This window comes from Pinus tabuliformis, chromosome 7, assembly GCF_031772625.1.
Source record: "Pinus tabuliformis cultivar Carrire ecotype Pingquan chromosome 7, CPIR1, whole genome shotgun sequence".
Lineage (NCBI taxonomy): Eukaryota > Viridiplantae > Streptophyta > Pinopsida > Pinales > Pinaceae > Pinus > Pinus tabuliformis.
In genome coordinates, this window is record NC_142293.1 from 1,887,145,147 (window position 1) to 1,887,158,880 (window position 13,734).

General features: G+C 40.4%; 1 protein-coding gene across 1 annotated transcript; it reads right to left on the reverse strand.

The window, feature by feature from the left end:
• Window positions 1–8,931: 8,931 nt before the first annotated feature.
• On the reverse strand, window positions 8,932–9,774 carry LOC149256014 (uncharacterized). Its single transcript, XM_089455184.1, has one exon. The coding sequence runs from the start codon at window positions 9,772–9,774 to the stop codon at window positions 8,932–8,934; it is 843 nt and encodes a 280-aa protein (XP_089311310.1).
• Between the last annotated feature and the right edge of the window lie 3,960 nt (window positions 9,775–13,734).

Sequence of the window (13,734 nt, forward strand, 5' to 3'; positions counted from 1 at the left end):
CCGCAACCACCAAGGAATAATGCCCCTCCACCAATTCCTCGTTCGCCAAGGAACAGCGCGGAGCCCCGAGGAACTCCTGCAAAAGTGCTTGAGCATCAAAAAGGTCCGCTAGCACCTCCAATGACTCGGGCACGGGCTGCAGCAGCGGCAGCGAAAGATCCGAGTAATTTTCCTATCTCTCAATCTATATCATCTGATATCTCTCTTGTGCACAAAAATTCAACTGCATGCACTATGGTACTTTGTGATATCCCTCCTCCCCCCCCCCCCCCCCCGTCGACCTCCCCTGCTCCGCCTTCTCTGCCCTTCTCATCTCCGCCCCTCTCGCCCATATCACCCCGGTCGACTTCATCTCACCCCTACTCCCTTCGCCCTAGGGCACCTCGCCCGGTGGCATCTGAAACCATTGCTGGTCTGGGTATTGTCCCTCTTGACATTGGGTACCATTCCTCCCGGGGTCGTAAATCAAACCTCAATAAAGCCATTAGACATGCGGGCACAGAAGTTGCTGCTGGGCGACAAGCCACCATTTTAGGGGTCCTTAGAGCTTCAAATCCCCCTAAGATAGGTCCACCATGAAGTACATCTCCTTCAATTGTAGGGGTATGGCAAGCGCCCCAAAAAAGCTAGCCCTTAAACGACTTTTTGAGGTCGAGTCACCGGATCTCATTTTGTTACAAGAAACCCTTGGATCGGCAGAATCTTGTTCTCGCACACTAGCCTCTGTAGGGGCTCGATGGAATTTCATTGCCATGGATGCCATGGGAAGATCGGGGGGTCTGGCGTTCGGTTTTAACCCCAGCTCAATCAAACTGGTATCATCCTGGGGCGGACAGGGATTCCTAGGAGAAGACATCATCTCCATCGAACTCGGGCTCCCCCTCTGGATTATCAATATTTATGGACCTTGTCATCAGAGGGAAGATTTCTCGAGAAAAATACTCAGCTGCAACCTCCTATCTCTCGAGCACATCATCATCAGGGGAGACCTGAATTTCTCCCTGGGCTTCAGTGAGTCATGGGGAGAGGCGGCCCAGATTGACCCCATCACAAATTACATGAGACAATTATTGGAGCAGCACGATTTCATTGATATCCCTGTTCAGAAGCTGCAGCCTACTTGGAGAAATAGAAGAACAGGAGAGGCAGCCTTGGCCAGAAGATTGGATAGATTCCTCATGAAAGAACCTCTGATAAACCGGCTGCATTCATACAAACAGAGGGTAAGCAATGGAGGCATCTCAGATCACACACCTATAGTTTTGGAAATTCGGGGACCGGAACAGAAACCAAAGGCGCCTTATAAATTCAACCATCTATGGCTACAAGACCCTAGATTCATTAACCTGATCACAACATACTGGAGAGCTCACCCCATTGATCGAGAATCTTCATTGGCAAGGGGATTCGTAAAAAACATAACAGAGCTAAAACATATAGTGGTCAACTGGGCTAAAGAGAAAAAGAAGACTGAACATGAACAGCTTATCAAGGTGGAGGACGAATTGAAGGGCCTTCTCGATGAGAGAAATCTAGGGTTCTTATCTCAGAATGACAAGGCCCGACTGGTGGATCTGGAAAATCAGAAGAATGTTATCCTAAAGGGAAGGGAGGAATCTATCAGACTACGCAGTAGAGCTACATGGCTGAAAGCTGGAGATGAGAAATCCAGATTCTTCCATAACTTCGCCAAAGTAAGGAAAGTGGAAAATACCATTTGGAACCTCCCCCTCCCCGAGGGAGGCCAGGCAGATACATTCAACAAGATATCTAATTTGGGTACCTCACACTTCAGAAACCTATACAAGAGCCCTGTGGGCTCAAATCTGGCGGAAATCATCAATGTGGCCACCAAATTCCCAAGATTTGTAGAGGAAGATGATTTAGAGGATCTGGAAGCTCCAGTCACCATGGCAGAACTGGAAGGTACCATAAAATGGTTCGAGAAGGAGAAGAGACCGGGACCGGATGGATGGACTATAGAGTTCTACTCTGCATTCTTTGAACTTCTGGGAGGAGATATTCTCAAAGTTGTTGAGGAGAGTAGGATCTCGGGAAGTATCTATCATGCCATTAACTCTACATTTATAGCCCTCATCCCAAAATCCGACAATCCATCATCCTTCGATGATTTCCGCCCCATATCCCTCTGCAATGTGCTCTATAAGATCATTGCTAACAGGATCAAGCCCATTCTCTCCAGGCATATCTCCCCACAACAATTTGCTTTTCTGGAGAATCGACAAATTCATGAAGCCATTGGATCAGCTCAAGAAGCAATCCACTCCATCTGGACCAAACACCTCAAATGTATTCTGCTGAAAATAGATCTCTCCAAGGCATTTGATTGTGCTAGCTGGTTGTACATCAAAATGATCCTCATTCATATTGGCTTCCCTCATTCATTAATCAATTGGATTATGGCATGCATCACATCCCCCACCTTCAGTATTCTGATCAATGGATCTGCCTCTCACTTCTTTCACTCTGAAAGAGGGCTACGTCAGGGCTGCCCACTCTCGCCACTGCTCTTTCTCTTGGTAATTGAAGCGCTCAGTAGGCTCCTGATTTCTGCTAACAGGGAGGGATCTATTCGGGGCCTTAAAATATCAGACATCTGTTTCCTCACTCATCTCCTATTTGTGGACGATGTCTTGATATTATTGGATGGAAGCATTCAGGACACGACCGCATTCTCTCACTTGCTCGACCTGTTCTCAAAAGCAACGGGTATGGAAGTGAACAGATCAAAATCTTCCATCACTATGGTTGGCACCACTGTAAATGAATCACATGTTGCTAGAACGGCTTTTCCCTACAACCCTCAGCCTCTGGATAGAGGGCTCAAATACCTGGGGTACTGGCTCAAACCGACAAGTCAGAAGATTGTTGATTGGGTATGGCTCGTGGTGAAGATAGAAAAAAGATTAACATGCTGGAGTCACAGATATCTCTCAAGGGCTGGGAGACTAATCCTGATAAAAGTTGTTCTGGAAGCCACCCCTGTATTCTGGATGGCTCTGGCATGGATACCCCGGAACATATTGGCAAAACTTCAACAATTATGCAATCGATACCTATGGGCGGGGAATCAAGAAAAACAAATCTTCGCATGGATCAGATGGAATAAGATCGCCCTGCCTAAGAAATGGGGAGGATGGGGGCTGAAGGATCTCCCGATATTTGCAAAAGCTCTGGCTGGAAAAATGGGATGGGCTCTCCTGACATCCCACAGTCTGTGGACAAATATCACTTTCCACAAATATATCTGGCCTCTCAGCATCATCGATTGGGTTAGACTGCCTACCTGGAACAAAGCAGGTATATCATCGATTTGGAAGGCCCTATTGCACTCCTTACCCCTCATCAGGGACAACCTAATATGGCGCATCAGAGACGGTAACAGTGTAAGAATTGGACTTGATCCTTGGTCCGGAAGTGGAGGCAGACATACACTCCCTCAAGAGCTAATTACATTTCTATCTGCTCAAAACATAAAGGTCATCTCGCAGATTGCAGACCCAGCACAATCAGACATATTCCATCAAGCATGGAAATTGGCAAACCAATTAAATATCCTGAGAAGATGGCACTCCATATGGGATGAATACAGAGATGCATTAGCGGAAGCTCATATTCGCATCTCGGAGGGGCCGGATGAACTTGTCTGGCATCGAGCAGAGCACGGTGTATACACACCAAAGGAAGGCTATATATACCTCATCGAACATCGAAAGCCTGAAGATATCGTAAACTGGTGGCAGAACATATGGAAATACGCTGCCTCCCCTCGATCAAAATTATTCAGTTGGTGCATTCTAAGGAACAAAGTTCCCACAGGTGATCAGCTTATGAAAAGAGCTATACACGGACCCACTTGGTGCGTGCTATGCAAGGAAGCCTCGGAATCGATAGAACATATATTCATGAGATGTCGAGCAACCATAGACCTGTGGCGAAATCTCAAGGCGCATATAAATTACACAGGAGATTGGGAGGGACAGGATATCACAAGTGCATGGAATGATTGGGAAAAGAAAAATAAAGGGACGAAAGTGATAAACCTCCCCATCATTATTAACTGGGCTATTTGGAAATCAAGAAACCGAGCCATTTTTGATGAAAAGCCTATCCACTGGCCCTTACTCGAAGCTAGCATTGTTGCTGCCCTGAAGGAACTGCGCGATCCTACCCCTCCGCCTTCTCGACAACCCGTTCCGCCTCCTCCCATCGACCCAAGCATGCCTTGGGCATTTTTCGACGGTGCTGCAAACCAATAGAGCTGCGGAGGAGGTTTCATCCTCCATGTTATAGAAAACCATCATTACAACATTAAGGCTGGCCTCGGAATCGGAACAAACAACTATGCTGAACTGATTACTCTTCGCCACCTTCTACACTTTGCATTAAGACACCATTGCATTAGCATCAATATTTTTGGAGATTCTCAGATCATTGTTAATTGGATTAATGGCACAACTACATGTCACATGCACTCTCTCAGCACTACAAGAAGCACTCGATCTCAAAGCAGCTTTTAACCATATTTCTATCTCTCATATATACAGGGAACACAATAAGGGTGCCGACAAACTTTCCAAGGAGGCAGCGCTGATGGACAGAGGACTATGGGAGATTACAAAGATCATTGATCAACAGGAGCAAAAATTCTATCATCGGCCATATATAGATCCAGGATACCCAACCCTGGATCAGCAAATAGCACACTAAATGTATTTATTGTTTGACAGCTCTCTACAGAAAAATACTGTTATTTTGGTTTTTGTTAGGATGAACAACATAATAGAATGAACTGATAGCATGCCCTGCGTGGTATTGCACATACAACTTTTGAAGATACTCTGTATATAACAGACTCTTATGTAAAAACTGCTTATTATTGAAATATATAATGATTTTTCCAGAGGAAAAAAAAGTATAAAAAAAGGTTTTATTTATTTACCATACCTCCAGTTTATTTATATTTTTATTTACTTACCATAAGTGTTTTTAAATGTTCATAAACATCTTTAAATTTATATTGTGTTTATACATAATAATAATTAGATTTATTTTTAAATAGTGTCGACATTAGATTAAAATGAGTTATGGTTTTTGGGAATGTGGTATTGATAAGCTATGGTATTGGCCCATGGTATTGTAACAAATCTTATTTGGAAGTTAATAATATCCATGATAAAATAGGGTTGAATATCCATAGTTAGGAATGTAGTTATATTGTAAGTATGGAATTTTTATGTGCTTATTAATTAAATTTAAATATGCATACAGAATAATTATTTTAAATTATATGGTAAAAATGATATTAATTTATACATAACATAGACACATATATATACGCTAGACCCAAGGTATTTGAATTGGTGACCTCGCCATGATTGTCTTAACAATGCAATTATTTTAATGTCATATGTATATTATGATTAATGAAAATAAAATTACAATATAATAAAAAATAATGTTTACATTTAACCTTCATTGTCTAACTTATAACATCTATCACCTAAACATCTACCATATACTAAGTTGTAGAACTGTAGAGCACCAAATTTCTTATGAGTGGTTAAATGTATCTAGTAAGAGCATATGTCTTTTTCCCTTATGGAAGCCTCTCTCTTATGAAACATGAGTCAAATAAATGAGTAGCCAATGACCATAGTCAATCCACATTCATAGATAACAACTAATAATAGTGATCTTCCTTAATTAATAATTAAGTCATAACAACTTATTATCAATTAATAAAAACTACCTTCTTTATTAATTATTAACTAAGTTATAAGAATTATATAAATCTAAAACATAAATATTAATTTACATTATATATAAACAATATTAAACCATTCTTTCTTAGAGGCTTATGCAAGCGGAAAATGTCCTTTTCCATTTGGATATCATACTATTGGACCAAATAATTCATGTATATTTTTTTAAAGACCATTATACATAAGAAAATAGCATATTAAGATAATATCTTATATTTGTGCATGAAAAATATTATAACACAACAAAATAGAAATCAAGCTTTGACTCATGGTGCATTGTCTTCCATATGTTGATCAACTAGCTCCTTATAGTCACACGTCTTCATTTATTTAGACCCAAAAGTTTTTAGGTTTTCCTAAAGGATGATGGTATTCACTTTTGCTCCCTACAAGATACACGGATTCTCTCTCTCAAACTTGATTTCATCTTCATCTCTCAATTTGAGAAACCCTTGTATCTATTATAAAGATTTCTTTACATATTCATGCTTCAAAATTTCCCTCAAAGATCTTGATCGCATGGAGAATGTCCCACGACTATTGCTCCTTGTCTTTTAGAGCTTGAGAAATAAGAGCCTCAAAAATATACTCAGTGTTTTCTATTCTAAAAAAAATTGTTTCCAAGGGCTAAGAATATACCATGTCTTTAATTTGTCCATCCAATTCTTTCAAGATTTTACAGTTAGTACAATTGTTTCCTTTTTCCTTAACCATTTTTTTTCAATTTTTCAATTTCCACTTTAGCTAGCTCAAGGAACCTTTTATGGAAGTTATTTTCTACCTCTATGACCTGCTTCTTAGCTCGAGGCAAATGATTTATATTCTTAGAGCCCAAGGCCCTCAAGGTGAAATCCTTGTTTTTTTTTTGAGTTCCAAGTTTTGGAGCTACCTCATTTGATTTCATCGTATAAATGGTTGGTATCTTACTAGAAAAATCAAAGCTCCCATCACTAGAACATCAAAATTAATCGACTCAAAATTGCATATCACCAACTAGGTTACCATGTATTAGAGCCTTAAACTCAAATAACATCCCAAATAATGAAAGTAACATACCTATCCTTTGTGGAGTACAGAAATACCAATTGTTCTCACTCCAACCTAGAAACCAAAGAAAAAATCCAAGCTAAGACAAGATAATTACTCGAGATATTGAGACATTGAGTTTCCAATGTTATTGTAGTCTTCTTTCTCCAAGGAGGCCTTCATTACTTCCCATGATTTATTGAACCATTCGAGTACGTGATTTCATTTTTAAATAGTCATGTCGCCAATCTTATGAGAATACCCATAATTTTGAGTTGTATTTTTCCCTTCCTCACTAAAATTTCATCATGATAGAAACCTTTGGATATACCTCCATAGATCATAATACCCTCCATTTGATAAAATTCAGATCAAACTCCTATATACCTCCTCACTTTCTCTCTTCGTTCAATGATCATTTTAGTACCATATGAGTGGGGGTTCATACCCACTTATAAACTCACTCATCTTCTTGCCTTAAACTGTGAAAATCATGTCAATCAATTAATTAACTCAAATCTTGTACACAAAATCATTAATTTACGGGCATAAACTTGAAATACACTAATGTTGTATGTGTAGAATTTAGGACATTAATAGACCATAAAACCTATGTAAAATACTCATTAAACTTCTAATATAATACTTTTGAATAAGAGTAATAATTTGAAATACAAATAACTCAAAATGAACATTACAAAGATCTTGTTCTTTGGATGATAAACTCATAGAAGGGCTTTTTTAGGCATAGAGGATAATATTTCATTCAAGCAAGACCCTAAGTGTTCCCATCTAATTTTCAAAACAATTATTGTTCCCAACATCAATAAGACTTGTTCTTTTGTAGCTAGTGTCAAAATAAACAACATATGTAAAAGTTAAAATTAAATCAAATAACCACATAAAATTCTTGAGCGATATCCAATCACTTGGTTGACATCACAAAGTTTCGTAATGCACATGTTGAAATGTATCATTGTACTATAGGTAATTGTTTCATGCAAAAAAACATACAATTACAAAGTGTTTCTTAGTCATTTAATGAGAGATCTCATCTCTACGTAAGAGAGACACACAATAGATCATAAGCAATCAAAATAAAGTACATGAACTAGTGAATGTAACACACCAATAATGAAAATATAATAAAATGAACTACAATCTCACTCTAACTATCAATGCTACACTACAAACTAAAGAAAACATAGAAACATTGATTTAATTGAGGGCCCTCTCAACCAATGTCACACTTACTGGAAAGTTAACAAACTATGATCAAATTAGGCATAGGTGGTCTATAAACACTAGCATGAAACACTTTATATTAATCAGAGATGAAGTGAAGTAACAAATTATTAGTATTAGGAAATTTTGTTTTATACTTCCTTAGCAAAGGGTTGAAAAGTCCTTCTATCGAATGTGACTATGCCCAGTTGGTATTGGCTCAATATGAAAAGAGGTAACATCTTTAGGAGGACATGTGGTAGCCAGTGATGGAGGCTCAATAGTTTGTTTCGAAGTTGCTTTTTAGTCATGCTCCTAGAAATTCTCCTATCGACATCTAAAACAAGTTTTCCATGTCCATTTTTGGTTCTTATATAACTTTCTCGATAAGTAAGAAAATCTTCAATCTCATGAAGACTAGGCTATTCACTATCAATCTTATCATTGTGTTCATAGGCATGATTTACTTACTTGGGTATCTCCTCATGTGCAATGCACACATCAATGAATCTATTATTTTTTTCCAAAGGAAAAAGCGAAACTTTTTATTAAGATTTATAAAAAGTTTACATTGTAAATGTTGAGCATCATTGATCCGTCTGAGGGATTACCATAACTGTTTTACAAAAACATGTTGTCTTATACATCACCTGTTCCTTAGTAAGCTGCTGAAACTGTTCTGTTACCTCTGAACCGAGGTGCCATTCATATACTGGAAATCAGAGGACTGTTTGCACAAAAAAATAAACCAGCATGTCGGGCCTCCTCAACATAGAGGAAAACAACCCGACACCTGATATGGAGTTTTATAAGCCGATCTACCAAAACTGTTATGTTTGTATGGAATTACGAAAACTTTGGAAACAGTAGAGTGAAACAAAAAACCGCCAGAGTGTCAGGAAGGCTGATTATAGGGCGGCTGATCCGTTCTTCTGGTTTGTCCTTGGTCTTCTTCTACGATCTTCCAGCTGCCCAAATCCTGTTGTAGACCATCTTTAGAAAGCTGGTCCGCTGATTCATTTCTTTCCCTGAAAATGTGGCGAAGAGAGAAACTGTTAAAATAAGATTTTAATCTCTGAACTTCTCCCAGGATTTGTTTTAATAGTTGGTTTCTGCAGGTGCTTTGTCCATTTACCCATCTGATCACTATTTGGGAGTCCCCAAAAATTTGAATTGTGAGGGTGCGCCTTTGAATGAGCCAGCATATAAGGAGTTTCAGGGCAAGTAGTTCAGCATAGTTATTAGAGCCAGTTCCAAGTCCCACAGAAGCTTTTAAGACATGAGATGGGGATTCATTGATGACTAAACCTGCTCCAGCTTTATTGTTTTGAGATGCACCATCAAAGAAAGCCCAGGGGATTCCTTCTGTGATCTGCATTTCTGGGATGATTCTTTGGGGATGGGCTTCCTTAGGCTCAGGGATACTAGAGAAGATGGTAGTGCTCTGGCTTGCGGTGATAGCTATAGGAATTTCCTTATCCTGGAAAATACTCCTGTTCCTAGCTATCCAAATACCCCAGCTAATGATGAGAGGGAGGTTGCGCAGGCTCCCGTTTGGATGAGAGTCCCACCACTTTTTCCAAGCTTCTTGCACAGTGTGTCCATCCCATTCTAACCTTTTGTTCATGAGGTTCCCTACCTCGCCCCAAATTTTAATAGCTTCTGAGCACTTTAAGAAGAGATGGTTTATAGTTTCTGCTTCTGATTTACACAGAGTGCATCTCCCAGGCCCATACATAAATCTGGTCTGCAGGGAGTCCCAAGTTGGGATTTTGCTTTTTAAGATACACTAGAACAGGATTTTTGACTTTGGGGGGCTCTTAAGTTTCCATAGTTGTTTTGACCACCACTCAGGATTTTCCCATCCTTTTCTTGACATAAGGAAATTATATCCACTCTTTGGAGCGTATTCCCCAGAGTCTGCATGGGCCCAAATTAACTCATCATGTCTATCATTCAGCCGGACATTTGTTCTGAAGAGTTCTTGAGTAAAGGTACTCCATTCATTCCACCATCTTTTCTCCATATCCAACTCTTCACCATTCTTCCAAGCTTGGCCCCAGATGGTTGAAGATCCCGGATTTGCCACTTGGCTAAGGTAAAGAAGCCATTTATCCTCTAATTGCTGAACCAGTTCAGGGGTAAGGGCAAAACTTTCAGTACAGCCGACCCAAGGGTCCTTTCCTATCTTAACCTTTTCTCCATTCCCGACTTTCCATGCTAGACCTTGTTCAATCACTTTAAAAGACTCCAGAGTTGCTTTCCAGATTGTCGACACATTCTTATGGCTCTTGACTGGGTTCCTGATCCAAACTTCCAAAGGAGTTGGATCTATGTATTTCCTTTTAACTGTTCTAGTCCAGAGATTTTCCATCTTAATGAGGCGCCACCCTGATTTTGCTGACAATGAAAGTCTGAAATCGGGTAGACTTTTTATCCCCCAACCGCCCCAGTCTTTTGGTCTCGCCAATTTCTCCCATGCAACCCAAGGGAGAATCGAAGATTCTTTGGATCCTGCCCACAAAAATCTGCTACAGATTCTCCTAATTTTCTCCAGCACACCTTTAGGGACCCATGTTAAAGCTACCCAGTATACTGGGATGGCTAGTAACACAGATTTTATCAGGGTCAATCTCCCTGCTCTAGAAAGCCATTTTAAGCTCCAATGCCTGATTCTAGCTTCAATTTTTGCAATTAGCCAAGACCAATCCTCCTTCTTATAATCGTTTGGCTTCAACCAGAAACCCAGATACTTGAACGGGGATGCCATATTGCACATTTCATATGGAAAATACAAGTTGAATTGTTCCTTTTCCTGTCTGCTTTGCTCTTCCATAATGATTTGTGATTTTCTGGGGTTTATCTGCATTCTGGTAGCTTTCAAAAGGAGGTCAAAGATATTTTTTAGCTCCTTTAAATCATTTATGGAGCCATTAGTAAAAACCAGAATATCATCTACAAAGAGAAGATGGGATATGAATAGGTTTACTGCTACCTCTATACCTTTTATCTTACCTTCCCTTCTGCTTTTAGGAATCAACTGGCTTAGACCTTCAGCCACCAAGAGGAACAACAGAGGGGACAGAGGGCAGCCTTGCCTCAGTCCTTTTTGTCGTTTGAAGAAAGGGGTAGCAGCTCCATTTATGAGTATTGCATAACTAACATCCGTGATGCACCCCATGACCCATCTGATGAAATCCACTTTGAATCCAAGGTGCGTTAGGAGTAGGCGAATATATGACCAGTTTATCCTATCGTAGGCCTTTGATAAGTCAATTTTTATTACAGCGCCCTTCTTGTTTTTCATCTTTACACTATGAAGGACCTCGTGAGCCACCCCTATTGCTTCATGAATTTGTCTCCCATTCAGGAACCCAAATTGTTCAGGAGAGATATGCCTTAATAGAATTGGTTTGATCCTGAGAGCTATCACTTTTGCAATTATTTTATAAATATTGTTGCAAAGGGAGATGGGTCTAAAGTCCCCAAAGGATTCCGGGGCTTCCTTTTTTGGATGAGAGCAATGAAAGTTGCATTGAAAGGACTATAAATTTCTCCCTTTTGTCTTGATTCCTCCACTACTTCTGATATTTCTTCTCCTATCTGCTCAAAGAAGTGCAAGAATAGCTCTACCGTCCAACCGTCTGGCCCGGGGCTTTTCTCTTTTGCCATGGATTTTATGACACTTTCCACTTCCTCCTTCGTGACCGGCTCCATTAGGAAATCTGCATCTTCCTCCTCCACATATCTGTGAAAACATTGCGCTGTTTGGATGACTTCCGCAATGGTAATCTCACCATTGTCTTTGAATAAAGATTGGAAGTGATTTACCCCAAGGGATGATAGGGCTTCAAATGTCTTAGCCTCCCTTCCATCTTCAGACTTTAAATGCCAGATGGTGTTTGCACTCTTCCTTCCTTTTGCATAATTATGGAAGAAGCTGGTGTTGTCATCCCCAACTTTGAGCCAGATTGCTCTGCTCTTAAGTCTCCATTCTTCCTCTCTTGCCAGCAGGATTTGATTCTTGTGCTTTTCCAGGGCTACAATTTTCTCCTTTGATTCATGAGTCGCATATCCATCTGCCTCTATGCTTTCGAGATTTTGGAGTTCCTCGGTTATCTTGGATAGGTCTTCATTCTGCTTTAGTTTCCTATCCTTAGCCAACGATATAGTTGCCTTTTTCAGTCTTTTGAGGTTTTCCATAAGTAGAAATCCTTTATTCTCTTGAGAACCCCTGGCAGGATGTATCCATATTTCTTGGAACAGTTTGATGTATGATTCTTCTTGAAGCCAGGAGGCATTGAATTTGAAGGGAGCTGGAGGTTTTGAGGGGCCATTGGAGAGCTCAAGATAAATCGGAAAATGATCTGAAGGGCCCCCTTCTTCTACCCATTGCCTGAATAAAGGAATTGCATTAGATAAAGCCTCATTAATTAGGAAACGATCTAATCTCTTCGCCACTCTGGCAGCTCCAACTCTTCTGTTTCTCCAAGTTGGTTTCAGTTTGATGAGATTCGCTTCAATAAGATTAATTGAGGCTAAGAGATCCACAAAAAATTCTGATTGCGGGTCCTCTCTTGCAGCAGGGCCCCAGGCTTCCGCTCTTCCTAAAGAGAAGTTTAGATCTCCTCCCATCACTAGGTAGTTATTCTTCATCAACGAGTTTCCCATCAAATTATTCCAGAATGGAATCCTTCCTTGACACGGCCCATAAATATTGATGATTGTTAAGGGGAATTTGAATTCTGTGGACTGACATTCTATCCCCAACACCTGTTTCATTCCCCACCGGTTCCAGATCTTAATTTTACCTTCTCTGATTCAAATAGCCAAGCCTCCAGAGTGGCCGTCAGAATCCATGGCTATAAAGGACCATCCTGGAAGGAGAGCATTAAGCATTGATTCAATGTCCTCCCCTTTCCCCAAAGTCTCCTGAAGAAGGAGAACATCCACTTTTGAATTCATCACTAACTCCCTAAGGGCCAGTTTTTTGGGTTTACTGGCTAAACCCCTACAGTTCCAGGAGGTAATTATCATTTTGAAATAGGTGCGGGGCTTTGCACTACTCTAAGTGCCCATGTTATTGAAAGTTGTTTCCCATCTACCACATCGAAGATAGCCTGGACTTTGGCTTCAGAGAGCTTAGATTTCCTACCCCTTTTTTTCCCTAGCTGGCTCAGTGATGAGGCTGGGTCGATGCCCCCTACAACAGTCATGGAACCAGGCTTGCTTTCAAGGGAGCGGAGGTTATAGGGACATAGGGGTTGTTGGTCCGGGGCAGGGGAGATTAGGCAGCACCCATCACGAATCAAATCCAGGGAGGGGATAGCGGCTGATAAATTTTCAATTGAGTTTTCCAATTTTCCATCTTCCATCATTACATTTTTAGCATTTAAATCAGAATAAAGAGATTTAATTTTTGGATCATCAGATGAACATTTATCCATACAATTGTCTTTATTTTCAACGATAGGAGGAGAAGAGAGAATTGAATTTGAATTCATACCCTTTTGATCCTCTATAGGGCTTGGGGCTGCGGTCGATGGTGCCTCTTCAGCGGCCTTCAGAGATTCCCCTGGTTCCGGATCGGCAACAATTCTTTCCTTTGGTGGTGCCTGGGTTCCTGCTTCCAGGCCTTGGCTCCCCTGCTACATGTCTATATCCATATGATCATCCTCCTGAGCTGCTGGGATCTCCT

What these genes read in the sequence shown, in the direction of transcription:
- LOC149256014 (XM_089455184.1), bottom strand. Translation starts at nt 9,774, where the DNA reads ATGTATGGGCCTGGGAGATGCACTCTGTGTAAATCAGAAGCAGAAACT.